The 27,120-nt window shown below is 39.7% G+C and overlaps 2 protein-coding genes across 2 annotated transcripts in view; both read left to right on the top strand.

The window, feature by feature from the left end:
- Positions 1-202: 202 nt before the first annotated feature.
- On the top strand, positions 203-17,505 carry ARL9 (ADP ribosylation factor like GTPase 9). The gene is made up of 4 exons (XM_061191403.1): positions 203-478; positions 3,331-3,493; positions 6,109-6,284; positions 17,290-17,505. Exons 1-4 carry the CDS (start codon positions 203-205, stop codon positions 17,467-17,469), a joined length of 795 nt encoding a protein of 264 aa, XP_061047386.1. The 3' UTR covers positions 17,470-17,505.
- Positions 17,506-22,373: 4,868 nt separating this feature from the next.
- Positions 22,374-27,120, top strand: part of SPMAP2L (sperm microtubule associated protein 2 like) — a 61,516-nt gene continuing 56,769 nt past the window's right edge. The window contains exon 1 of the mRNA XM_061191404.1: positions 22,374-22,845. Within this exon, the coding sequence (XP_061047387.1) occupies positions 22,374-22,845 (472 nt within the window). The remainder of the gene's footprint in view (positions 22,846-27,120) is intronic.

The raw sequence follows: 27,120 nt of genomic DNA on the forward strand, positions 1-27,120 counted from the left end.
CGGCCCCCTGCGAGCGAGCGCGAGATGCCGGACTGCAGCCGTCGCCCCTCGGGGCAGCGCGGTGACAGCGGGGGCTCTGTACGCCGCGTGGACCTGCGTCTCCTCCCTGCGTCCCCCGCAGGGGCCACTCCTGCCGGGACCCCGCACCGCAGCTCCAGCGCGCGGGCGCGTGGGAGGAGGGACGGAAACAAGGGTGGTGGGGATGGAGAGGGGGAAAGTGAAGAGAGAGAAGGGAAAGGAGCCGGGGAAAGAGAAAATTCGGGGAAAAGGAAAGGAGGAGAAAGATAAAAAGAAGGAGGTGGAGAAGGAGAAAATTAAGGAAAAAGAAAAGGAGAGGGGGAGGGAGGAGAAAAGTAAGAGTAAAGAAGAGGAAAAGAGGAAAGAGCGGGAGACGGAGAAAGGGAAGGAACAATTTACGGAAAAAGAAGAGAAAGAGAAGGACAGCAGCACGTTGGCAAAGCCCCCGCTGGAGCTGCTGGTAAGAGAAGGGTGCCTCAGACCCTCACCCAAGGCCGTTGTCGGCGTTCTGGCCGGAGCGCCGGCTCTCGCGCCGGCGGGAATCCGGTCTCGTGTGCGGGCCTTGTACCCGCGGATAGAATGGGTGTGCCAAGCTGCGAACGCCATCTCCCCAGCCCCTTGCCCGCTCTCACCCCTAACCCCGACCCTGCGTACAAGGTCTAGGTCTAGTGTTGAGGAAGGTCAGGTCTCGTCAGGTCTAGTGTTGAAGAGGAGGCCTTAGGTTCACGGGAGCGCGGGGAACAGCCCTCTTTCCAGCCCCATCTCTGTCCGACGCCCAACGCTAGCTCCCAGTCCGCCCACGACACTGAAACCAGCCCCAAACCCTCACCACACATGCGCGCTCTCTCCCAGTCTTTTCTGTTATCTAAGTTCCATGTGGGAAGGTGCAGGGTTCCTGAATTTGTGCAGGATGTGTTTTGGGTCCCTCTGGACATTTTCTGTGCGCGCTGAGGTTACTACTTCCATTGTTTTCAGACCACCAGCGCCCAGAAGGGACGGGCACAAAGGTTTAACTGAGAGGTCTCAGAAACCAGGCATTGCAGTCACAAAAGGACAAATACCTATGATTCCACGTATATGATGTACCTAGAGTAGTCAAGATCATAGAGAATAGAATGGTGGGGCCTGGGGGAAGGGGGAGTGCGGGGTTAGAGTTTAATGAGAACAGTTTCAGTCTTACAAGATGAACAGTTTTGGAGATGAATAGTGGTGATGGTTGCACAATATTATGAATGGGTTTAATATCACCGTATGTTTAAAAATGGTTATGATGGTAAACTTTATGTTGTGTATTTTACCACGATTTAAAAATTGAGGGGGAAGAAGGAAAAACGCATTATTTGGATCAGCTCACTGGGCTCTGTGCTCCTGGAGTTCCTCAGCTCAGAGCTGCTTTCTGGTTCTAAACAATGTGAATTATTAATGGAGATTTGATCTCTGGTAAAACACAGACTACATAGGTTCACATATAGTTAAATGAATAACTTTTGCAAGGAACAGTGGTGTTGAGAATTACATTTTGGGTCTGAACTCCTGGTTTACAGTAACCCCAGCTTTTCTTAAGAGATTATAAACATGAGGAGGCTTGTATTTTAGACTAAAAAATAAGCAAAATGTAAAGCATCAGTGACTGCAGAATTTCTAGGGGTTTAGGAGCAGCAATATGGTTGGAAAGGGAGTAGGGAACTTTTTATTCACAAAATTTCATAGGATCTAAGGTGCCATTATTTTAGGTACCACAAACAAAGAAAAAAAAATGCTGCCAACCAAAATATGACATACCATAGATTGTAAAGTCCTCATTTCAGAGATGTTAAAATGTGAAAAAACAAAACAAAAAAACACACAGCATCTTGGAACTGATGAAATATGTTGGGATAGCCTGAGTAGAGCCATTGGTGGAGATAATGAGGGGGACACAATCCACATCTTGCAGCCAGTTCTTGGTGGCATCATTGCTTTAAAGCATCCCCTTCATGCATCAAGTCCCTCTTCCTTACCATCACTCTCTCAGAATGACACTGTGACATTTAGGTGTGGGTAAGAGGGAACGGGGAGGAAGTGGGGATGGAGAGAGGAAACACCTATGGAAATACCTTTTGCTTTAAGAGCCATCAAGAATTCACTCCAAAAAAGACCAAAAACAAAAAAAAAAGAATTCACTCCAAAAACAAACATTCTGTTATTTACTAGACAGGTTTCTTAAATGCTGCCCTGTACACACGACCCTATTAGACCAGACCTTAAAATATCTTACTTTTACACAGATCTTATATATTTAAAAAAAAAAAAAAAAAAAGAGGTGGGAGGTGGGATAGATATTTAGTGCTGTTTAGGATCACTTTTTTTTTTTTTTTAAACAGAAATCCAGTCTGAGTCTAATGTCAACATTTAGTGTTCAAGCAGAAATGTATAAGATTATTATTTTTAAACGAATGCCACTGAAGACATTTACTAGTGTTTTTTATACATGAGAAATCTCTTTAGTAGGCTGTTTGAGAAATAGAATAGAATTCCTGTGAGTACTCTGGCTGGATTGTTGCTCATTTATTACTGTTTACATTAAAGTTTGTACCCTAAAAGTCACCTTTCTGAGCACTCTGAAATTTCTATTTCTGTCTTCATACCAGCCTGCCCTTCTTGTCCCTCAATCACTTGTCATAAAATTTTCTAAGGTTGGTATGTTGGTAGAATGCTTCTTCCTAAAGTTTACATCTAGTTCATCAGGTTTTAGCATCAGATTTTTAAATACTCAATTATGATTGGAACTGGTTTAACAGTTTCTATAATCTTTGCCTTTTCATTTATGAGGGTAACCTTGCCCTAAGAGCTTTTAATCTAGTGATTCAACTGGGAAGACAAGACAGATTAATAATATGAGACCTTAGAGGCTTACATGCTGAGTGGCAAAGTCAATACATGGAACAAGTAGGCCCCAAGACCCCATACAACAAATTGAATTCTGTTGCAGTCTCCAATAGACATGAACTCAGGAAGCAAAGTGAAGTCTGAAAATTGACCCTGAAAATATGGCACCTCCCATAAATCCTGATATATATATATAAAGTATTTATTTGATAGATTGACCAGGAGTTGGGAGATGGAGAGGGAGTGTGCAATTAATATCACATAACTGATGGCTGATTATGTAAAATACAAACTGACTGGTACAGTTTGTTCTATTAAATTTTTTGCGAAGTTTTGTTCTGGTTTACAATTCCACAATATTATTGGCAGGCAGGCACACTGCCAGGAGCCAGGAAAACCAGGCCCTGATAGCATAGCTTTATTGGCTTATCTTTTGTTTCGCAGGAGAAAAATAAGCAGATCCTAGTGCTGGGCCTGGATGGAGCAGGAAAGACCAGTGTTCTCCACTCTCTAGCTTTAAACAGAGTCCAGCACAGCGTGGCACCAACCCAAGGTTTCAATGCAGTGTGCATTAGCACTGAAGACAGCCAGTTGGAATTCCTGGAGAGTAAGTTGTCTTTCTCAGTAGTTCTGGGGATAACCGATAGCCTATAGCCACATTATCGTTATACCTTAAGCCAGATTTAATGTTATCGACATTGGGTCCTTGTGAAATGAAACACTGGGTCAGATTTTCCTAGACTTTCAGAATGCATGTGTAGTTTAGTGCTTGGGTACAGTGTGGGGATCACTTTCTGTTCTTTTTATTTTCTTCTTTTTGCAGTGGTGGTGATAAAGGGGAGTTGAGAGGACAGCTTCCGCACCTGTCCTATAACAACCTCCCTCCTCCCTTACTACCCCAAATATAAATGCAATCTAAGTAAATACAGTGTGTTTCCTTCTCTGCAAATGCAAATAGAGGTAAACTCCAAACCTCTTGTAACCAGATGGCAACCCAGAAACCCCTCCTCTGGCAGTTCTGGAGTCACCACCTCTCAAAATATTGCTGTACCCCAAAGTTGCATCAGATCCTCTTGTCTCCTCTTTACACTCTCTCCTAGGATGATTTCATCTTTCCTCTTGACATTAAATACTATCTATATGCTAATGACTCCCAAATTTATCTCTCCAGCCAAACATATCCAAATGTTGCCTGACAACTCTACTGGCTGTCTGATTGGCCTCTCAAGCCTAATATCGTCAAGACAAAATGTTTGATATATCTCCGTATCTGTTCCTTTCTCTTGTAATCCAACTGGTCAGTAAACGTCTCCTCACCCATCAATATGCTCAAGCCAGAAAACTGGGAGTTTTCTGTACCCCACCTCCAGTCTGCAAGTAAAATGCTATGAATTTTTGCTTTCATTCAGTTGCGAAGAGAAAATGGTGGGCAGAGAAATTGGTAAACCTGCAGGCAAATCTTTATGATAAAAGCATTATTAAGAATAGAGTTTTCAATTTCCCCAGAAGCTATGGAAGAAATAATATTTTTAATGAAATGGATGGCTAACAAAAGTCTCAAAATATAAAAAGTGAAAAGAAAAAAGGGGAGGAAAGGAAAGGGAAGGAAAAAAAGAAAGGGAGATAGGAAGAAAAAAGAAAACTCCAATTAGGGGGAGAAATGGACAGATCTGCCGTTGGAGTGAGGGGTTTCAACATATCTTTGTCAATTATTAATAAGATCAAGGAGAAAAAAAAATCTGCAGAGATATATAAAATTTGAACACAGTCAACAAGTTTGATCTAGTGAATAATATAAAGTTGTCCAATTAGACAATTTTAGCCACATACAAAAGTTAAAATTCACGTTCTTCTCAAACACTCACAGAACAATTACCAACAATGACCGCTTACTGGGCCATACAGCAAGTCTTAACAAAGTTTTCAAAGAGGATGCATCATACAAACTGTGTTCTCAACTACATTGCTGTTAAGTTGGAAGTTAATAACTAAAAGATAGCAATCCCTATGTAGGTGAAATGTCATGGTGTTGCCAAAAACATGGAGAACGACATGTTCATTCATCTTTAAACTACATGTGTTAAAACCATATGAATTACTTGGATTATACACATTCTTTAAAAAAATTAAAAACACAAAATACTTCAAAGAATGACTAGCCTGGCTCTCCATACAAAAGAAAACAAAGCAAAGACAAATCAACACCCTTTCCTATTAGTTTTTTAAATGGTATTGTTAAGTCCCTACAACAGGAGTCTGCACACTTTTTCTGCAGAGGGCTTGAGAATAGCTAATGTAGACTTTGTGACCGCATGGGCTCTGTGCAGCTACTCAACCCTGCGAAAGCAGCCGGAGACCATATGTGCACAAATCTACGTGCCTGTGTTCTCATACAACTTTATTTGTACTGAAATCCAAATGTGATATAATGTTCATGTGTTACAAAATGGTATTCTTTTTTTCCCCAAACATTTAAAAAGGTAGAATCCATTTTTTGTTCGTGGGCTGTACAAAAATAGGCAGTGAGCCACATTTAGGCTGTGGGCCATTGTTTGTCATATTCTGTCCCAGGAGAAAACTAAAAACTGAATTCATTGTGTATGTATTATTATCATTCCAAAAAGTTTCTTCTGGGAAGAATCAGCAGAATGAAATAACCCAAAGGAATTTTTTCTGAGGCAAGTATTCCTGAATGCCCACAGGATCATATTAACTCTTAGTGCAAGATTAAGAGAGGAAATTAGTTCTGGGATTTTGACAAAGGAAAAAAGTTGTGCAAGTGAGGCTAGCCAATGACATTTAAAATCAGTCCATTTAAAACTTATTTTAGAGAAATATGTGTTTTAACCCACCACTCTGAATTATTTTAGTATCCTACTCCCATTCGCTGAGCTATACCTGACAGACAGGCATTGGCCATCGTGGCTGCTGTGTATAACAGATCAGGAGGCATCCACTGTAGTAAAAATTTAAGATCTTTATGCTGGTCCTTTGTGTTCCAGAATGAGTGACCCGCTTGTGGAGGGTAAATATTCCCACCAATAAATTCCCCAGTAACATCGCTCAAGTTGTTCGAAGAATTGGGTAGAGTCTCACAGAGGTCTTTTATCAGAATACGTATCCAGTGTTCAGAAATTATCAAAATGTGTCTTTCCTGCCCCCCTCAGTGGACTCTTCTGAGGTTTGTGTGTGTGTGTCTTCCTTCTCTACTGTTCTTTGTAGTTGGTGGCAGCGAACCTTTCCGTTCTTGTTGGGAAATGTACCTGTCCAAGGGATTGCTGCTAATCTTTGTGGTGGATTCAGCAGATCACAACAGATTACCTGAAGCCAAGAAGCACCTTCATCAACTAATTGGGACAAATCCAATCCTTCCTCTGGTTGTGTTTGCAAACAAACAGGTAAAAATTTGTGCAAATATAAATTGTACTCAATAGTTTTATTATTAATACAAGAAGTAGAAATGTCTACTTTTAATAGCAAGATATTCAATAATATGTTGTATGTTCAGTTCAATTTATACTATTAGATCTATTGGATTATACAGTCAGCCCTCCATATCTGTGGATTCAACCACCTGTGGATCAGGAAAAAAAAGATTCTGGAAAGTTCCAGAAAGTAAAACTTGTATTTGCCACACACAGGCAAATATTTACATAGCATTTACATTGTATTAGGTATTATAAGTAATCTAGAGATGATTTAAAGTATATGGGAGGATGTGCATAAGTTATTTGCAAATACTATGCCATTTTATGTAAGGGGCTTGAGCATCCTCAGATTCTGGTGTCTGCTGGGGTCTTGCAACCAATCCCCCTCAGATACCAAGGGACAGGAGTAAATTCCTTGAGAACAGAGACTATCATTCACCTTTGTGTCCCTTGTAAAACCTAGCATAATGCCTTGTACATAGTAGGAATTCAACAAATACCTGTTGAATTTATTTTTTTTTAATTTAATTCTATTTATTTATTTTTTACAGAGCAGGTTCTTATTAGTTATCTGTTTTATACATATTAGTGTATATATGTCGATCCCAATCTCCCAGTTCATCCCACCACCCCCCCACAACTTTCCCGCCTTGGTGTCCACATGTTTGTTCTCTACACCTGTGTCTCTATTTCTGCCCTGCAAATCGGTTCATCTGTACCATTTTTCTAGGTTCCACATATGTGCATTAATATATGATATTTGTTTTTCTCTTTCTGACTTAGTTCACTCTGTATGACAGTCTCTAGGTCCATCCACGTCTCTACAAGTGACCCAATTTCGTTCCTTTTTATGGCTGAGTAATATCCCATTGTATATATATATACCATATCTTCTTTAATCATTCATCTGTCGAGGGGTATTTAGGTTGCTTCCATGACCTGGCTATTGTAAATAGTGCTGCAATGAACATTGGGGTGCATGTGTCTTTTTGAATTATGGTTTTCTCTGGGTATATGCCAGTGGGATTGCTAGGTCATATGGTAATTCTATTTTTAGTTTTTTAAGGAACCTCCATACTGTTCTCCATAGTGGCTGTATCAATTTACATTCCTACCAACAGTGCAAGAGGGTTCCCATTTCTCCACACCCTCTCCAGCATTTGTTGTTTGTAGATTTTCTGATGATGCCCATTCTAACTGGTGTGGTGATACCTCATTGTAGTTTTGATTTGCATTTCTCTAATAATTAGTGATGTTGAGCAGCTTTTCATGTGCCTCTTGGCCATCTGTATGTCTTCTTTGGAGAGATGTCTATTTAGGTCTTCTGCCCATTTTTAGATTGGGTTGTTTGTTTTTTTAATACTGAGCTGCATGAGCTGTTTATATATTTTGGACATTAATCCTTTGTCCGTTGATTTGTTTGCAAATATTTTCTCCCATTCTGAGGGTTGTCTTTTCGTTTTGTTTATAGTTTCCTTTGCTGTGCAAAAGCTTTTAAGTTTCATTAGGTCCCATTTGTTTATTTTTGTTTTTATTTCCATTACTGTAGGAGGTGGGTCAAAAAAGATCTTGCTGTGATTTATGTCAAAGAGTGTTCTTCCTATGTTTTCCTCTAATAGTTTTATAGTGTCCAGTCTTACATTTAGGTCTTTAATCCATTTTGAGTTTATTTTTGTGTATGGTGTTAGGGAGTGTTCTAATTTCATTATTTTACATGTAGCTGTCCAGTATTCCTAGTACCACTTATTGAAGAGACTGTCTTTTCTCCATTGTATATCCTTGCCTCCTTTGTCATAGATTAGTTGACCATAGGTGCATGGGTTTATCTCTGGGCTTTCTATCCTGTTCCATTGATCTATATTTCTATTTTTGTGCCAGTACCATATTATCTTGATTACTGTAGCTTTGTAGTATAGTCTGAAGTCAGGGAGTCTGATTCCTCCAGCTCCGTTTTTTTCCCTCAAGACTGCTTTGGCTATTCGGGGTCTTTTGTGTCTCCATACAGATTTTAAGATGTTTTGTTATAGTTCTGTAAAAAAATGCCATTGGTAATTTGATAGGGATTGCATTGAATCTGTAGATTGCTTTGTGTACTATAGTCATTTTCACAATATTGGTTCTTCCAATCCAAGAACATGGTATATCTCTCCATCTGTTTGTGTCATCTTTGATTTCTTTCATCAGTGTCTTATAGTGTTCTGCGTACAGGTCTTTTGTCTCCTTAGGTAGGTTTATTCCTAGGTATTGTATTCTTTTTGTTGCAATGGTGAATGGGATTATTTCCTTAATTTCTCTCTCTGATCTTTCATTGTTATTGTATAGGAATGCAAGAAATTTCTGTGCATTACTTTTGTATCCTGCAACTTTACCAAATTCATTGATTAGCTCTAGTAGTTTTCTGGTGGCATCTTTAGGATTCTCTATGTATAGTATCATGTCATCTGCAAACAGTGACAGTTTTACTTCTTCTTTTCCAATTTGTATTCCTTGTATTTCTTTTTCCTCTCTGACTGCTGTGGCTAGGACTTCCAAAACTATGTTGAATAATAGTGTTGAGAGTGGACATCCTTGTCTTGTTCCTGATCTTACGGGAAATGCTTTCAGTTTTTCACCATTGAGAATGATGTTTGCTGTGGGTTTGTCATATATGGCCTTTATTATGTTGAGGTAGGTTCCCTCTATGCCCACTTTCTGGAGAGTTTTTAATCATAAATGGGTGTTGAATTTTGTCAAAAGCCTTTTCTGCATCTATTGAGATGATCATATGGTTTTTCTTCTTCAATTTGTTAATATGGTGTATCACATTGATTGATTTGCGTATATTGAAGAATCCTTGCATCTCTGGGATAAATCCCACTTGATCATGGTGTATGATCCTTTTAATGTGTTGTTGGATTCTGTTTGCTAGTATTTTGTTAAGGATTTTTGCATCCATATTCTGTTTTTTGCATCAGTGATATTGGTCTGTAATTTTCTTTTCTTGTAGTATCTCTTTCTGGTTTTGGTATCAGGCTTATGGTGGCCTCGTAGAATGAGTTTGGGAGTGTTCCTTCCTCTGCAATTTTTGGAAGAGTTTGAGAGGGATGGGTGTTAGTTTGATAGAATTCACCTGTGAAGCCATCTGGTCCTGGACTTTTGTTTGTTGGAAGATTTTTAATCACAGTTTCAATTTCATTACTTGTGATTGGTCTGTTCATATTTTCTATTTCTTCCTGGTTCAGTCTTGGAAGGTTATACCTTTCTAAGAATTTGTCCATTTCTTCCAGGTTGTCCATTTTATTGGCATAGAGTTGCTTGTAGTAGTCTCTTATGATGCTTTGTATTTCTGCAGTGTCCATTGTAACTTCTTTTTCATTTCTAATTTTATTGATTTGAGTCCTCTCCCTCTTTTTCTTGATGAGTCTAGCTAAAGGTTTATCAATTTTGTTTATCTTCTCAAAGAACCAGCTTTTAGTTTTCTTGATCTTTGCTATTGTTTTCTTTGTTTCTATTTCATTTATTTCTGCTCTGACCTTTATGATTTCTTTCCTTCTGCTAACTTTGGGTTTTGTTTGTTCTTCTTTCTCTAGTTCCTTTAGGTGTAAGGTTAGATTGTTTATCTGAGATTTTTCTTGTTTCTTGAGGTAGGATTGTATTGCTATAAACTTCCCTCTTAGGACTGCTGTTGCTGCATTCCGTAGGTTTTGGATCGTCATGTTTTCACTGTCATTTGTCTCTAGGTTTTTTTGGTTTCCTCTTTGATTTCTTCAGTGATCTCTTGGTTATTTAGTAATGTATTGTTTGCCTCCATGTGTTTGTGTTTTTTACGTTTTTTTCCCTGTAATTGATTTCTAATTTCTTACCTTTGTGGTCAGAAAAGATGCTTGATATGATTTCAGTTTTCTTAAATTTACCGAGGCTTGATTTGTGACCCAAGATGTGATCTATCCTGGAGAATGTTCCATGCGCACTTGAGAAGAAAGTGTAATCTGCTGTTTTTGGATGGAATGTCCTATAAATATCAATTAAATCTATCTGGTCTATTGTGTCATTTAAAGCTTGTGTTTCCTTATTAATTTTCTGCCTGGATGATCTGTCCATTGGTGTAAGTGAGGTGTTAATGTCTGCCACTATTATTGTGTTACTGTCGATTTCCTCTTTTATGGCTGTTAGCAGTTGCCTTATGTATTGAGGTGCTCCTATGTTGGGTGCATATATATTTATAATTGTTATATCTTCTTCTTGGATTGATCCCTTGATCATTATGTAGTGTCCTTCCTTGTCTCTTGTAACATTCTTTATTTTAAAGTCTATTTTATCTGATATGAGTATTGCTACTTCAGCTTTCTTTTGATTTCCATTTGCATGGAAAATCTTTTTCCATCCCCTCACTTTCAGTCTGTATGTGTCCCTAGGTCTGAAGTGGGTCTCTTGTAGACAACGTATATGGGTCTTGTTTTTGTATCCATTCAGCGAGCCTGTGTCTATTGGTTGGAGCATTTAATCCATTCACGTTTAAGGTAATTATCGATATGTATGTTCCTATTACCATTTTCTGAATTGTTTTGGGTTTGTTATTGTAGGTCCTTTTCTCCTCTTTTGTTTCCTGCCTAGAGAAGTTCCTTTAGCATTTGCTGTAGAGCTGGTTTGGTGGTGCTGAATTCTTTTAGCTTTTGCTTGTCTGTAAAGCTTTTGATTTCTCCATCGAATCTGAATGAGATCCTTGCCGGGTAGAGTAATCTTGGTTGTAGGTTCTTCCCTTTCATCACTTTAAATATGTCATGCCACTCCCTTCTGGCTTGTAAAGTTTCTTCTGAGAAATCAGCTATTAACGTTATGGGATTTCCCTTGTATGTTCTTTATCATTTTTCCCTTGCTGCTTTCAATAATTTTTCTTTGTCTTTAATTTTTGTCAATTTGATTACTATGTGTCTCAGCGTGTTTCTCCTTGGGTGTTTCCTGCCTGGGACTCTCTGCACTTCCTGGAGTTGGGTGGCTATTTCCTTTCCCGTGTTAGGGAAGTTTTTGACTATAATCTCTTCAAACGTTTTCTCGGGTCCTTTCTCTCTCTCTTCTCCTTCTGGGACCCCTATAATGCGAATGTTGTTGCATTTAATATTGTCCCAGAGGTCTCTTAGGCTGTCTTCATTTCTTTTCATTCTTTTTTCTTTGTCCTGTTCCACAGCAGTGAATTCCACCATTCTGTCTTCCAGGTCACTTATCCATTCTTCTGCTTTAATTATGCTGCTATTGATTACTTCTAGTGTATTTTTCATTTCAGTTATTGTATTGTTCATCTCTGTTTGTTTGTTCTTTAATTCTTCTAGGTGTTTGTTCTTTAATTCTTCTAGGTCTTTGTTAAACATTTCTTGCTTCTTCTCGATCCTTGCCTCCATTGTTTTTCCGAGGTCCTGGATCATCTTCACTATCATTATTCTCAATTCTTTTTCTGGAAGGTTGCCTATCTCCACTTCCTTTAGTTGTTTTTCTGGGGTTTTATCTTGTTCCTTCATCTGGGACATAGTCCTCTGCCTTTTCATTTTGTCTATCTTTCTGTGAATGTGGTTTCATTCCACAGGCTGCAGAATTGTAGTTATTCTTGCTTCTGCTGTCTGTCCTGTGATGGATGAGGCTATCTAAGAGGTTTGTGCAAGCTTCCTGATGGGAGGGACTGGTGGTGGGTAGAGTCGGGTGTTGCTGTGGTGGGCAGAGCTCAGTAAAACTTTAATCCGCTTGTCTGCTGATGGGTGGGGCTGGGTTCCCTCCCTGTTGGTTCTTTGGCCTGAGGCAACCCAGCACTGGAGCCTACCAGCTCTTTGGTGGGGCTAATGGCGGACTCTGGGAGGACTCACACCAAGGAGTACTTCCCAGAACTTCTGCTACCAGTGTCCTTGTCCCCGTGGTGAGCCACAGCCACCCCCCGCTTCTGCCACAGACCCTCCAACACTAGCAGGTAGGTCTGGTTCAGTCTCCTATGGGGTCACTGCTCCTTCCCGTGGGTCCTGATGCGCACACTACTTTGAGTGTGCCCTCCAAGAGTGGAGTCTCTGTTTCCCCCCAGTCCTGTCAAAGTCCTGCAATCAAATCCCGCTAGCCTTCAAAGTCTGATTCTCTAGGAATTCCTTCTGCTGTTGCCAGACCCCCAGTTTGGGAAGCCTGACGTGGGGCTCAGAACCTTTACTCCAGTGGGTGGACTTCTGTGGTGTAAGTGTTCTCTAGTTTGTGAGTCACCCACCCAGTGGTTATGGGATTTGATTTTATTGTGATTGCGCCCCTCCTACCATCTCATTGCGGCGTCTCCTTTGTCTTTAGATGTGGGGTATCTTTTTTGGTGAGTTCCAGTGTCTTCCTGTCGATGACTGTTCAGCAGTTAGTTGTGATTCCGGTGCTCTTGCAAGAAGGAGTGAGCACACGTCCTTCTACTCCACCATCTTGATCCAATCTACCTACTGAATTTAATTCAGTAAACATTTATTGACTTTTGAATTGATTTCTACAAAATATTTGTGTGTTTAATATGTATAAAGAAGTAGTTTTAGATCAATTAGCCTGACCTGAATTTATTTCACACACATGCATTAAAATATTAAACGTTCATGAAGAAATTGGAACCCTTGTGCAGTGTTGGTGGGGATGTCAAATGGTGCAGCCACTGTGAAAAACAGTATGGCAGTTCCTTAAAAAATTAAAAATAGAGTTTTCATATAGTCCAGCAATTCCACTTCTGGGTATATAACCAATAGAATTGAAAGCAGGAACTCAAACAGATATTTGCACAGCCATGTTCATAGCAGAATTATTCACAGTAGCCAAAAGGTAGAAGCAACCCAAGTGTCCATCCACAGATGAATGGATAAACAAAATGTGATATATACATACAATGGATATTATTCAGCCTTAAAAAAGGAAATTCTGACACATGCTACAACATAGATGAACTTTGAAGACATTATGCTAAGTGAAATAAGCCAGTCACAAAAGGACAAATACTGTATGATTACACTTTTTTAAAAAAATTTATTTATTTATTTATTTATTTTTGGCTGCGTTGGGTCTTCATTGCTGCTTGCAGGCTTTCTTTAGTTGCGGCGAGTGGGGGCTACTCTTCATTGTGGTGTGTGGGCTTCTCATTGAGGTGGCTTCTCTTGTTGCGGACCACAGGCTCTAGGCATGTGGGATTCAGTAGTTGTGGCACACGGGCTCAGTAGTTGTGGCTCGTGGGTTCTAGAGCACAGGCTCAGTAGTTGTGGAGCATGGGCTTAGTTGCTCCATGGCATGTGGGATCTTCCCAGACCAGGGCTCGAACCCATGTCCCCTGCATTGGCAGGCGGATTCTTAACCACTGCGCCACCAGTGAAGTCCCTGAATACACTTTTATGAGGTCCCTAGAGTAGTCAAATTCATAGAAACGAAAAGTAGAATAGTGGTTGCCAGGGCCTGGGGGAGGGAGAAACGGGAAGTTATTGTTTAATGGGTACAGAGTATCAGTTTTACAAGTTGAAAAGAGTTCTGGAGATGGATGGTGTACAACAATGTGAATGTACTTAACTGTACAGTGAACTGTACACTTAAAATTGGTTAATATGGCAAATTTCTTTATGTGTATTTTACTATAATAAAGAAAGTTAAAAAAGGTATTAGACATCTATAGCATTGTACAGGCATACCTCATTTTATTGCACTTTGCAGATATTGTGTTTTTTACAAATCAAAGGTTTGTGGCAACCCTGCATTGAGCAAGTCTATAGGTACCATTTTCCCAAAAGCATTTCTCACTTCATGTCTCTGTGTAGCATTTTGGTAATTCTTGCAATATTTCAAACTTTTAAAATTATTATTATATTTGTTATGATGATCTGTGATCAGTGATCTTTGATGTTACTATTGCAAAAAGATTACAATTTGCTGCAGGCTCAGATGATGGTTAGCATTTTTTAGCAGTAAGGTATTTTTAAATTAAGGTATGTACTTTTTTTAGACAATGCTATTGCACACTTAATAGACTACAGTAGTGTAAACATAACTTTTATATGCACTGAGAGAGAAAAAAATTCATGTGACTAGCTTTATTGCAGTATTCACTTTATTGCAGTAGTCTGGAACCAAATTTGAAATATCTCTGAGGTATGCCTGTAATGCTAAAACCCCTCTCTTAATTGCTAGGGTTGCCAGTCATAAGAGAGCTCAGTTCCTGCCATTTCTTCCACTACATCTATGGGTGAATATTTATGGAAGTAAACTAAATAATTACAAATGACAATCTAAAAGTAGGAGCCTATATTAAAGTCCAGCATAGATGCTAGTCCAGCAGATTATTTCTAAAAGAAAAGCTGGAGATTTTTTTTTAATGAACATCTTAAGTACTACAAACTGTAAAGATTTAGAGGATCCTGGTACATTTAAGTAAGCTGTATAGTATTCCATTGCATGAATATACCACGGCTTTACCATTTTCTTGTTGGATATTTGGTTCATTTCCAATGTTTTATTGTTAAAATCAGTTCTACAGTGAATCTTCATGTATGTGTCTCCTCGTTGATGTGTACCAATATTTCTCTAGTGCATGAGGAATTGCTGGGTTTTGGATTTGTCCATATTCAGTTTTGCTAGATATTACCAAGTTGCTTTCCAAAGATATTGAACCAGTTTATTTTTCCTACCAGCAGTATATGACAGTTTTTATAGCTCCACATCCTTGTCAGTACTTGGTTTGTCAAACTTTCATTTTTGCCAGTCTCATGGGGATGAAATTTTATCTTATTATTCTAATTTGCATTTCCTTAATTACTAGTGAGCTTGAACATTTTTTCAGATGTTCACTGGTTATTAATTTCAAATTAGTTTCATTCTTTGAAATGAATTTCCACATTTGTGAATTATCTTTTAATATCTTTCCCCAAATTCCTGTTACGGTGTTTATCTTTTCTCCTTTGAGTTGTAGGAGTCTTTCACGTCCTTTGGAAAAACTTTTGTCTGTTACATGCATTACACATATCTTCTCCAGCAATCTATTAGCTTATCATTTTACTTTGTTTATGGTTCTCTTTTTAATACATAGGTTTTCATTTTTTTTAAATAAATTTATTTATTTTTATTTTTGGCTGTGTTGGGTCTTCGTTGCTGCATGCAGGCTTTCTCTAGTTATGGTGAGTGGGGGCTACTCTTTGTTGCGGTGCTCGGGCTTCTCATTGTGGTGGCTTCTCTTGTTGTGAAGCACGGACCCTAGGCACGCAGGCTTCAGTAGTTGTGGCACACGGGCTCAGTAGTTGTGACTCACGGGCTCTAGAGCGCAGGCTCAGTAGTTGTGGCACATGGGCTTAGTTGTTCCGTGGCATGTGGGATCTTCCTGGACCAGGGCTCGAACCTGTGTCCCCTGCATTTGCAGGCGGATTCTTAACCACTGTGCCACCAGGGAAGTCCCAGGTTTTCATTATTAATAGTCAAATTTAGCAATACTCTCCTTTGTGGTTTATATCTCTTCATCAAATTGAATAAACAGAGCCATTTGGTGTCAAATTTATAACTTTTACTGGGGTTTAATAATAAAAGGTTTGGATATTCTAGTTTAAGTTTAATGCATCTTGGTTGATACTCCTTGGCCAAAGTAATTTATTCTGTTGTATGACTCATTGGTTCAAGTTATTACATAAGTAGTTTTAAAACATCAACTTACTATCTTTACTCTTTGAGTGATGATCTCTATTAAGGCACAGTTATGTAAGTGTGGAATGCACCTGATATTTATCCCTGATGTGCTTTTATCATTACAAGGAGCCCCTCCTCCCACGCAATACCCTCCTTCTCCTATTTTCTTCCTCTCCAATTCCATCAGTGACTTTTTTTTTTAACTTGAGACATTGTCCACATGTTACTAGATTCATTAACACAGTTGCAAAATTCACTGCGGGCTCTAGGAATAAGTGAATTCAGGTTTCAGACAGGCAATATATTGGGAGGACCAGAAAGGTAATCATACCACATCAGGAAAAGTCTCACAGGCTCCCAGTTATGGAATTTGATAGGTTCATATTGGTACAAGAAAAAAATGACACAATATTGGACTATTTCCAGATGATGCCTTAAAGCTATGGGAGAACGCTATGAAACAACAAAAAGCCAAATACAAATGCAATTTTAGGAGTGAAAATACTTAAACTTTTGCAAAGGACTTAAAAACTATAACTGAATCTGTGTATGTATTTAGGAGAGGGAATGTCAGAGGTCATTTGCATAAATAATTCTTGATGTGTGAGAGGCAAAGAAATATATTTTGACCTTGGCATTTTGACCTCAAGGAGGTTTTGACCTTGGTATGCAGCATAAACACATGCTTTCTGTCTCCTCATTTTAATCTCTCCTCTCTCTGCCTCTCCCAGTGGGTTTCCGTCCTTTAAGCCTTCCCCACTTCTCCATCTTGTCCTCTTTCCCTCCACCTGTCCCTCCCCTCTCAGCCTCCTTTACCCACTACTCCATTTTCTAAATTCACTTCCTCCCTTATCCCTTCTCTGTCTCCCTCTATCCCCCCAAATTTGATCCAGAATTTTTTGTTCAGTAGAAATAATTGTTGCAAAAGAAAACTCACATTTGGCAAATGCTTAATCAATAAAATATATGGACAAAAACCAATTAATGAATCAAATTTCTATTGTTAAAGACAAATTACAAATAATCTTAGGAAAATAAAGATAAAAATGGAAAAACAAAATTAGAAGCAGATGACTGCACTGTTTAGGAAATTGATTAAGGTATTATATTGACTTAACTTCATTCTGGAACATACTTTTTTGATGATAACTCAAAAATGCTGATATAATTCCAATGAAAATCATTATATTCAAACAATCATTAAGATCATAGAAATGGGATTACAGTATCCTTCATATTAGAATGGAGGTGGGGTCATTGAGAGCAATAAATGAGAGTAATAAATGTATCTATCCAAAAAGATTGCAAAATAACCAACGTTTTCTCAATTCTTTTTTCATTCTTGGTGAAGGATCTTGAAGCAGCCTATCACATTACAGATATCCATGAAGCTTTGGCATTATCTGAGGTGGGAAATGACAGGAAGATGTTCTTGTTCGGAACCCAGGTTACTGAGAATGGCTCAGAGATACCCTCCATCATGCAAGATGCCAGAGACCTGATTGCACAGCTGGCTGCAGACATGCAGTGATCAGGCCTAGGCCCACTGCGAGGCTCATGATTTGAATGTCACCAGGGAATGTTTAGTGGCAGGCTGGAAGCCAAAAGTTTCCACTTTCCAATAAAAAATAAAGCATTTCCTATTTTCTCAATGCACGGCATATACACGTATATAAGATAATGTTAATTGATTAAGAGGATCTCTATTTATATTTTGAACTTTAAAAATATTGGTAAAACAATGTATTTGGAGGGATTTGGATTTTTTTTTTAATTTTTATTTATTTTTGGCTGCGTTGGGTCTTTGTTGCTGCATGCGGGCTTTCTCTAGTTGCGGCGAGCGGGGGCTACTTTTCGTTGTGGTGCATGGGCTTCTCATTGTGGTGGCTTCTCTTGTTGCGGAGCACGGGCTCTAGGTGCACGGACTTCAGTAGTTGTGGCACATTGGCTCAGTAGTTGTGGCTCACAGGCTCTAGAGCGCAGGCTCAGTAGTTGTGGTGCACGGGCTTCATTGCTCCGTGGCATGTGGGGTCTACCCAGACCAGGGCTTGAACCCGTGTCCCCTGCAGTGGCAGGTGGATTCTTAACCACTGCGCAACCAGGGAATTCCCAGGATTTGGATTTTTAATCAACCAAATTAAAGTGAACAGTTGCAAGCATTCATTCCATTTGTAGTTTCTCAATGAAATGAGATTTACATTAAAATATTTTAATGACTTTTCTCTTTTCAAGTAAAAATCCAGGTGTCTTTCCTTTAAGTGGATCCGTTTAACACTGTAGGGAAAGAAATATCAGGATAGGGCAATAAGAAAAGTAAGCACTGTCAAACCCACATAGAAATATAAATTAACAGCATTCAGAAAGATTTAGGAAAGGCTTCTTTTTAAGAAACTATTGCACTAAAAGAAGAACACCATGAGGATTTGTTTTTTAAATTCTTGATATTTAGCTTTTTTATATAGAAAAGCTTTCTTTACTAGAAATATGTTGTAAGAGTGATAACTCTATTTACCTACAGACATGATATAAATCCAACTTCGAACCTTAGTGTCCTGTCTTGATCTTTTTTTAAAAAAAAAAAGGACTTCCAGTTTTGAGTCCAGCATGTAAGAAGCTTGGAAGCCACCACTCCATTCTAACAAGTTAAAAAGCTGAACAGACTGAAAAAGCAGCATTGGAGGGAGCAACAGGAGAATACAGAGATTAACAATTTACCAGAGCAGAGACTTATAGGGGGAAACTCCCCATGGGAACCCTAGGGTAGAAAAAATGGAACGGTGACTGATGAATTGCTGGTTGCTCAAAGTGGAGTAATCTGAAAGTTAAAAAACTCTAGGGGAACCCAGTCATTGGAGGGGCCCCCAATTATTTGAGATTTACCTCCAGGACCTTGACCAGATTCCCATAATAAATACTGGAGAGAAATCCCCTGGTGCTTCCAAGGGAGGGGAAAAAAATTTTTGAAATATGCCAGAGCACTCTGTCCTTCTTAACAAGGCCTGCCCTCAGGGGAAACTAGTTAACCAGAGCCTAGCCTGCTGGGTTATTACCAGAGCCTAACTGACCTGGGGGAAATACCCAACTCCAGCCCACTGTAGACATTCTGTTCCACCTAAAAGGGCAGAAAACTAAGACTTAAGTTTGCAGTCCAGAGGCACTTAGTCTCTAAAAGACTAAGACCTAATCATAGGACTATAGGACACTCCCCCTCCCCCCACACCTCACCACCACATTACTAAAGGCCTGTTTACAGCAGCTCCTTTTACCCAGTACATCATGCCTGGCTATCAAGAAAAACTACAAGACATACTAAAAGGCAAAAAATAGAGAAGAGATACCACAAGCACCATACAGAAATAAAGAATGTGTTTGGTGGGCTTGTTAAAAGACTGGACATAGCTGAGGAACGAATCTCTGAGCTTGAGGATATCTCAATAGAAACCTCCAAAACTGAAAATCTAGGAGAACAAAGACTAGAAAAAAACAGAACAGAATATACAAGGACTGTGGGACAACTACAAAAGTTGCAACATGTGTGTAATGGGAAACCAGAAAGAGAGAAAAGAAAGGAACAGAATAAATATTTGAAACAATGAGTAAGAATTTCTCCAAATTAATGTTGGACACCAAACCACAGATCCCAGCAGCTCAGAGAACACCAAGCAGGACAAATGCCCTCCCCCCAAAAAAACAACAGCAACAACAACAACAACAAAAACTATAGATAGGCATATCACTTTTAAGCTGCAGAAAATCAAAGATGAAGAAAAAAATCCAGAAAGAAGCCAGAGGAAAAAACACCTTACCTATAGAGGATCAAACATAAGAAGTACATTAGGCTTCTCAGGAACCATGCAAACAAGAAGAGTGGAGTAAAATATTCATAGTGTTAAGAGGAAAAAAACCGTTAGCCTAGAATTCTGTACCCTGTGAAATCCTTCAAAAGTGAAGGAGAAAAATTTCTTAGACAAAAATTGAGGGAATTTTTTGCCAGTACTTCTGTGTTGCAAGAAATGTTAAAAAGAAATTCTTTAGACAGAAGGAAAATGATATAGGTCAGATATTTGGACCTACATAAAGAAAGGAACATTGGAAAAGGAATAAGTGAAGGTAAAATTAAAACTTTCATTTGTCTTATTCTTAATCTAACAGATTACTGTTTCTTCAAAATAACAATAACAACATTATATTTGACTATGTATGCTTATATGTGTGTATAAATGTTATGACAGCAATGATACAAGGGATGAGAGGGAGGAATTTGGATTATTTAGTTATTATAAGGTATTCACATTACCTGTGAAGTGGTATAGTGTTATTTGAAAGTAGACTTGGATTTGTTGTTAATGTATATTGCAAACTCTAGGACAACCACTAAAAAAAATAAAAGAAGTTATAACTGATATGCCAAGAAAAGAGAGAAAATGAAATCAAATAAAATGCTCAATTAAAACCACAAAAGGTAGAAAAAGAATGGAAGACAAAAAGAGAAACAAAGAACAAGGACAACAGATAGAAAACAGTAAAAATATGGTAGTTATTAATCCAACTAAATCAGTAATCACTTTGAAGGTCGGTGGTCTAAATGCACCAATTAAAAGACAGAAATTGTCAGAATGGATTAAAAAAGAAAAGATCCAGAAACTCACTTCTTGCTTACAAGAAACTCACTTTGAATATAAAGAGACATATAGATTAAAATTATGTGAATGAAGAAAGATACAACAATAATCAAAAGAAAGCAGGAGTAGCTATATTAATTTCAGACAGAGAAGATTTGAGAATAATGAAAGTTATCAAAGATAAAGAGGGGAATTACACCTAAAGCACAAGCAACAAAATAAAAGATAAGTGGGACTACATCAAACTAAAAAGCTTCTACACAGCAAAAGAAACCATCAACAAAATGAGAAAACAACCAATGGAATGGGACAAGTATTTGCAAACCATATATCTGATAAGGGGTTAATATTCAAAATATATAAAGAACTCATACAACTCAATAGCAGAAAAAATAAGAAACGGGCAAAGGACCTGAAGAGACATTTTTCCCAAAGAAGATCTATAAATGGCCAACAAGTACATGAAAAGATACTCAACATCACTCCTCATTAGGGAAATGCCCGTTAAACAATGAAGTATCCCCCCAAGCCTATTAGAATGGCCATGATCAAAAAGACAAGATAATAAACGCCAGCTTGGATGTAGAGAAAAAGGAATCTTTGGTACCGTTGGTGGGATTGTAAATTGGTACAGCCACTGTGGAAAACAGTATGGAGGGTCCTCAAAAAATTAAAAATAGAACTACCGTATAATCCAGCAATTCCACTTCTGAGAATATATCCAAAGGAAATGAAAACACTAACTCAAAAAGATATCTGCACCACCATGTTCCTAGCAGCATTATTTTCAGTAGCGAAGACATGGAAACACCCTAAGTGTCCATGGATGGGTGAATGGATAAAAGAATTTGTAGTGTATATATATGTATATACATGCATACAAACATGCATACAATGGAATATTATTCAGCCATTAAAAAGCAAGGAAATCCTATCATTTGCAACAACATGGATGGACCTTGAAGGCATTATGCTAAGCAAAATAAGACAGAAAGACAAATACTATATGATCTCACTGATATGTGGAATTTAAACAAACAAACACCAAACTCAGAAAAAGGAATCAGGTTTGTCGTTATATGGATTGGGGGGAGGGGGTCGGTTAGAGGAAGGTGGTCAAAAGATACAAACTTCCAGTTATAAGATAAATAAGCACCAGGGATGGAACCTACAACATGATGACTCTAGTTAACACTGCTGTATACATTAAAGGAAAGTTGTTAAGAGAGTAGATCCTAAGAATTTTCATCACAAGGAGAAAAAAAAAATTTTTTTATTGTATTGATATGAGAGGATGGATGTTAACTAAACTTATTGTGGTGATCATTTCACAATACATGTAAATCACACCATCATGCTGTACACCTTAAACTTATACAGGGATGTATGTCAGTTATTTCTCAATAAAACTGGAAAAATAATTTTTAAAAGAGGGGAATTACATAATGATAAAGAGGTCAACTCTGCAAGAAGATATAATGATCCTACACGCAAGTGTATGGGCTTAGAAACAGACTTAAAGTAAGGGAAGCAAAAACAGCTGACCAGGGGCCCGCCCCCTTTCTCTTTTTCACCTGTGTCTCCTCTCTAAGTCGCGGGGCCCCAGGTGGGCCCCGGCAGCTTGGCGCGTCCTCTTGGCAACGGGAGAACGTGCAGGGAGGGGTCCAGAGGCGGGGCTTGTCGCGCCGCTGCCGCGTCCGGGTTGGGCGCGCTGGGGCGGGGCGCGGGGTGCGGGCCGCCCGCCCATCCTCTCCCATCTTCTAGAAGGCGAGCAGCCTCCGGCCGTCGTCCAGCAGGAGCTTCTGGGCCGCCAATGGAGAGCCAAGAGTTTTCCGGTTCTTCTGGGCTATCCGATGGGCATGACACGGCAGAAATATCCGCTCGCTCCGAAGCCCTCCAGAAGCCCTTTGTAGTCAGGATATTTGACATGCACAACCAGCCTGAGGAGTCTGAGGAGCCGGGGTTACCCGAGGAGGCCGACGAGCAAGACCAGCCAGGCGAATCCGAGGAGTGTGCAGAGTCCCACCAGATCCCCGAGCCCCACGAGCCCTATGAGCTCTACCAACCCTGTGAGCCCCACAGGCCCCCCAAACCCCATGCACCCTACAAGCCTCATCCACCCCGTGAGGCCCGCAAGCCGCATAAGCCCCAGGGACCGCATGCTCCCCGCGAGCCCCACAAGCCCCACGAAGTCGAGTTGCTTCCCAGAGCTGGCATGATGATCTCCCCGTCTCTGCTGACCAGATTCCCGCCACGGCTTCCGCCATCTTCCCTGAGAGGTAGGTGTTGGGGGTCCCTCTGGGGGTTCTAATGGGGAGGTTTGCCTGCAAGGACCTTTATTTTATATATATATATATATATATATATATATATATATATATATATATATATATATATATATATATATATATATAAATATATTTATTTATTTATTTTTGGCTGCACTGGGTCTTCGCTGCTGCGCCAGCTTTCTCTCGTTGCGGCGAGCGGGGCTGCTCTTCATTGCAGTGCGCGGGCTTCTCATTGCGGTCGCTTCTCTTGTTGTGGAGCACCGGCTCTAAGCACGAGGGCTCAGTAGTTGTGGCACGCGGGCTCTAGAGTGCAGGCTCAGTAGTTGTGGCTCACGGGCTTAGTAGCTCCACGGCATGTGGGATCTTCCCTGACCAGGGCTCGAACCCGTGTCCCCTGCATTGGCAGGTGGATTCTTAGCCACTGTGCCACCAAAGAAGTACCCCCTCACCCCATTTTGTTTTAAAGGAAGATAACACTTGTGTCATTTACCTGCTGTTTTGCAATGCCCTGTCTTTGGACCTCAAGAAGCTCTGATAGGAAATTGAGACTCTGGTGATGAAACAGCCTCTTCACTCTGCTCTCTCTCTACCTGGGGACTTCCTAGCTGTCCTTGATTAGTCACTGTCACTAGCTGTCCTCGATTAATCACTGTCACTTCTTTTTGAAGCCCTTCTTAAGGCTTCTCTACAGTTAGTCACTGCAGTCCTCTGGGTTGCCACTTTGAACATACCTCTATTATAGCACTTAAGATTTTGGGTTATATCACTATCTTTTTCCTCAGCTAAGGGGAGGGGTCCTTGAAGGGAGGATAGTTTTCTCAGTGTTTAGCACATGGTGGTGCTCAATAAATGCTATTACATTGTTAAAGATGTAGTAACAAAATACTCATTGAGCAAAAATTCAGAATATGTTTACTAAGTGCTTACTATATGTTCAGTCATCACCAAGTTCACAAGCTAACAGGGCTGATGGGACTTGGGTATAAACATCCAGCTCACTTATGGCCTCTCATTGATGACTCCACCCAGAACAATTCCTTGTCCACATTGGGCTTCCAGTTCCTTGGCTGACCACGTTTTATCTCATGTTCTCCTTGACTTGTCTTTATCAGCCTTGATTCTATGGTCTGTCATGTCAGTTGCTTACTTACAACATCTTCACCACCCCATTGGCTCTTTGGCTATTCACCGTACTTCTCCTGGGAAAACCTCAACCCTGGTTAAGCCCACCCATCCACCCTCTGCCTACACCTGAGCAGCTGACTCTTCCTGTACAAAATCACACAATCATACTGACTGCTTTTATTTCAATTTCATGACCACAAATCTCAGCTGGTCACTTGGCACTGCCTAGCAAACCCACTTTATTCACCTAATAAATTAGTTCTCCTAATCAGTGAGTTGACTAAATGCCTTCTTTACTCTACTCCAGCCTTCACACCTTTGACCCCAAACAGCTGAAGACTTTGCCTCACACTTGAGAAAATAGAAGCGATGTCATGAACTCCCTTATTTTCTTAACACTAATCTATTGCCTTACTCTAATCTGCACCCATGGATTCTGTCTTTTCTCATATTTCAGGGAAGAATTGTGCCTCTTTCTATGAGAAGCAAAAGCCTCCACTTGTGCTTTGGATTCCAATCTTGTCTCCTGAAGACCTTTGTTCCTGCAGTTATCCCCTCTCTCTCCTAACAGCATCAGTCTCTCCCTTTATAATGAATCAGAACCATGACCATACACATATACTCTGGAGTCTTCTATCTTTTTTTTTTTTAACATCTTTATTGGAGTATAATTGCTTTACAATGGTGTGTTAGTTTCTGCTTTATAACAAAGTGAATCAATTATACATATACATATATCCCCATATCTCTTCCCTCTTGTGTCTCCCTCCCTCCCACCCTCCCTATCCCACCACTCTAGGTGGTCAGAAAACACCGAGCTGATCTCCCTGTGCTATGCGGCTGCTTCCCACTAGCTATCTATTTTACATTTGGTAGTGTATATATGTCCATGGCACTCTCTCACTTTGTCCCAGCTTACCCTTCCCCCTCCCCGTATCCTCAAGTCCATTCTCTAGTAGGTCTGCGTCTTTATTCCTATCTTGCCCCTAGGTTCTTCATGACCATTTTTTTGTTGTTGTTTTTTAGATTCCATATATATGTGTTAGCATACAGTATTTATTTTTCTTTTTCTGACTTACTTCACTCTGTATGACAGACTCTAGGTCCATCCACCTCACTACAAATAACTCAATTTCGTTTCTTTTTATGGCTGAGTAATATTCCATTGTATATATGTGCCACATCTTCTTTATCCATTCATCTGTTGATGGACACTTAGGTTGCTTCCATGTCCTGGCTATTGTAAATAGAGCTGCAATGAACATTGTGGTACATGACACTTTTTGAATTATGGTTTTCTCAGGGTATACGCCCAGTAATGGGCATATGGTAGTTCTATTTTTAGTTTTTTAAGGAACCTCCATACTGTTCTCCATAGTGGCTGTATCAATTTACATTCCCACCAACAGTGCAAGAGGGTTCCCTTTTCTCCACACCCTCTCCAGCATTTATTGTTTCTAGATTTTTTGATGATGGCCATTCTGACCAGTGTGAGATGATGCCTCATTGTAGTTTTGATTTGCATTTCTCTAATGATTAATGATGTTGAGCAGAATCTTCTATCTTGAAATAACCCTTAACCCCATGTCTTCTTTAGACCCTTCCTTCTCGCACCATCAGCCCCATTTTTCTGCATTTTTCTGCAAGTCACTGCAGAGCTTGTCAAAAGAGTTATCTGTACTCACTGACTCCTTTTTCTTGCCTGCCATTCTCTCCTCAACCCACCTAGTTAGGCGTCTTTCTCCTCCACTCCACTGAAACTGCTCTAGTTCACTGTCTTTCTCCCACCGCCAACCCTTTTGTCACGTGTGGATATTTCAGTATAGGTGATCCATTTGCCTGCTTAGTTCTTTGCCCTCTTCAGTTTGAATGATGGGATCCTTCACTGCATCTTAGACACCCACTGCATTAGCCTTTGATAATGTCAATTGCTGTATCATTTCCAAAATCTGTTTCAAGCTCTCTAATCTCTAAGCACGTCTATCTTTCCAGCTCACTTAGTCCTCCTTGTACTCTCTCAATTCTTCAGCTTCAAAGGGACCTCTAATCCACTGATGCTATCAACTGTTCATTATATATCACTTACTACCTTATATCCTTCTGTCTCTCCTTACCTTATAGTCCATGGTCTACCAATGGAATCACTTCCTTGCAAGTATTAGCTCCCTTGTCTCTCCTTCTATCATTCTTGCTTAGTTAAATCCAATTCTTGCCTGCACTTGAAAAGATGCAAAAAAAAAAAATGATAAGAGAAAACAAACAACTATGTTGACTGATCTTTAAATCCATGACCTTGAACTTCAAGTGTGCTTTCATTGCTCTCAGTAATTGTATGGCAATCATACTACATTTCCCTAATCAATTCATTTGCTAACGTGGAACCTATCAAACTACCAGGATCTATACATATATACTCTACCTTTTGTCCTGTTAATAATAGACAAGCTGTCTTTGTTCTTACCAGAGGCCATTCTCTCAACCTGTATGTTGAATCCTATTCCACCTAACTTTAAGCTCTTTGCCCCTAAAATTAGCCCCTCTCTTTCCTGCATCATTTTATTTCCCTCTCCACTGGATCATTCCCATGAGCTCATGAACATGCAGCAATAACTCCTAACTTGAAGAAACCAAACCTTCCCTTAACCCCATGTACCCCTCCAGGTACCACTCCTATACTCTGCTCCTTTTTAGAGGAAAATTCCTCAAAATAGTTGTTTATGAGTTATTATCTCCATATCCTCTCTTCCCATTCTCTTGAGAACCGACTTAACGCCTTTATCCCCTCTACTTAGCTGAAGTTGCTCTTGTTGAGGTCACAATGACCTCTGCCTTGCCAAATTCAATGGCTAATTCTTCATCCTCATCTTACTTGTTTGACACATTCACTCCCTCTTTCTTGGAAGTGTTTCTCTACTTGACTTCTGGGATACCACTTCATTGTCATCCTACCTCATTGAATGTTCCTGACTCAGTTTCCTTTGCTAGATCGTCTTTCTTTTCCCAGCCTCTAGGTTGAAGTGGGCGATGGCTCAGTTCTCTCAGATTCTTTAGAACTTTCCTTGCTCCCTGGATGATGTCATCAGTTCTGTGGCTTTAATTGTATGCTGATGACTTCCCAAATTATCTCCAGCCTCCATTTCTTTC

This window comes from Eubalaena glacialis, chromosome 5 (assembly GCF_028564815.1).
Source record: "Eubalaena glacialis isolate mEubGla1 chromosome 5, mEubGla1.1.hap2.+ XY, whole genome shotgun sequence".
In the NCBI taxonomy this organism is placed as follows: Eukaryota; Metazoa; Chordata; class Mammalia; order Artiodactyla; family Balaenidae; genus Eubalaena; species Eubalaena glacialis.

Coding starts and splice junctions, on each gene's coding strand:
- ARL9 (XM_061191403.1), top strand. CDS start 203: ATGGAGAGGGGGAAAGTGAAGAGAGAGAAGGGAAAGGAGCCGGGGAAA. Junction 479..3,330: donor AGCCCCCGCTGGAGCTGCTG/GTAAGAGAAGGG, acceptor TTTGTTTCGCAG/GAGAAAAATAAGCAGATCCT. Junction 3,494..6,108: donor CCAGTTGGAATTCCTGGAGA/GTAAGTTGTCTT, acceptor TGTTCTTTGTAG/TTGGTGGCAGCGAACCTTTC.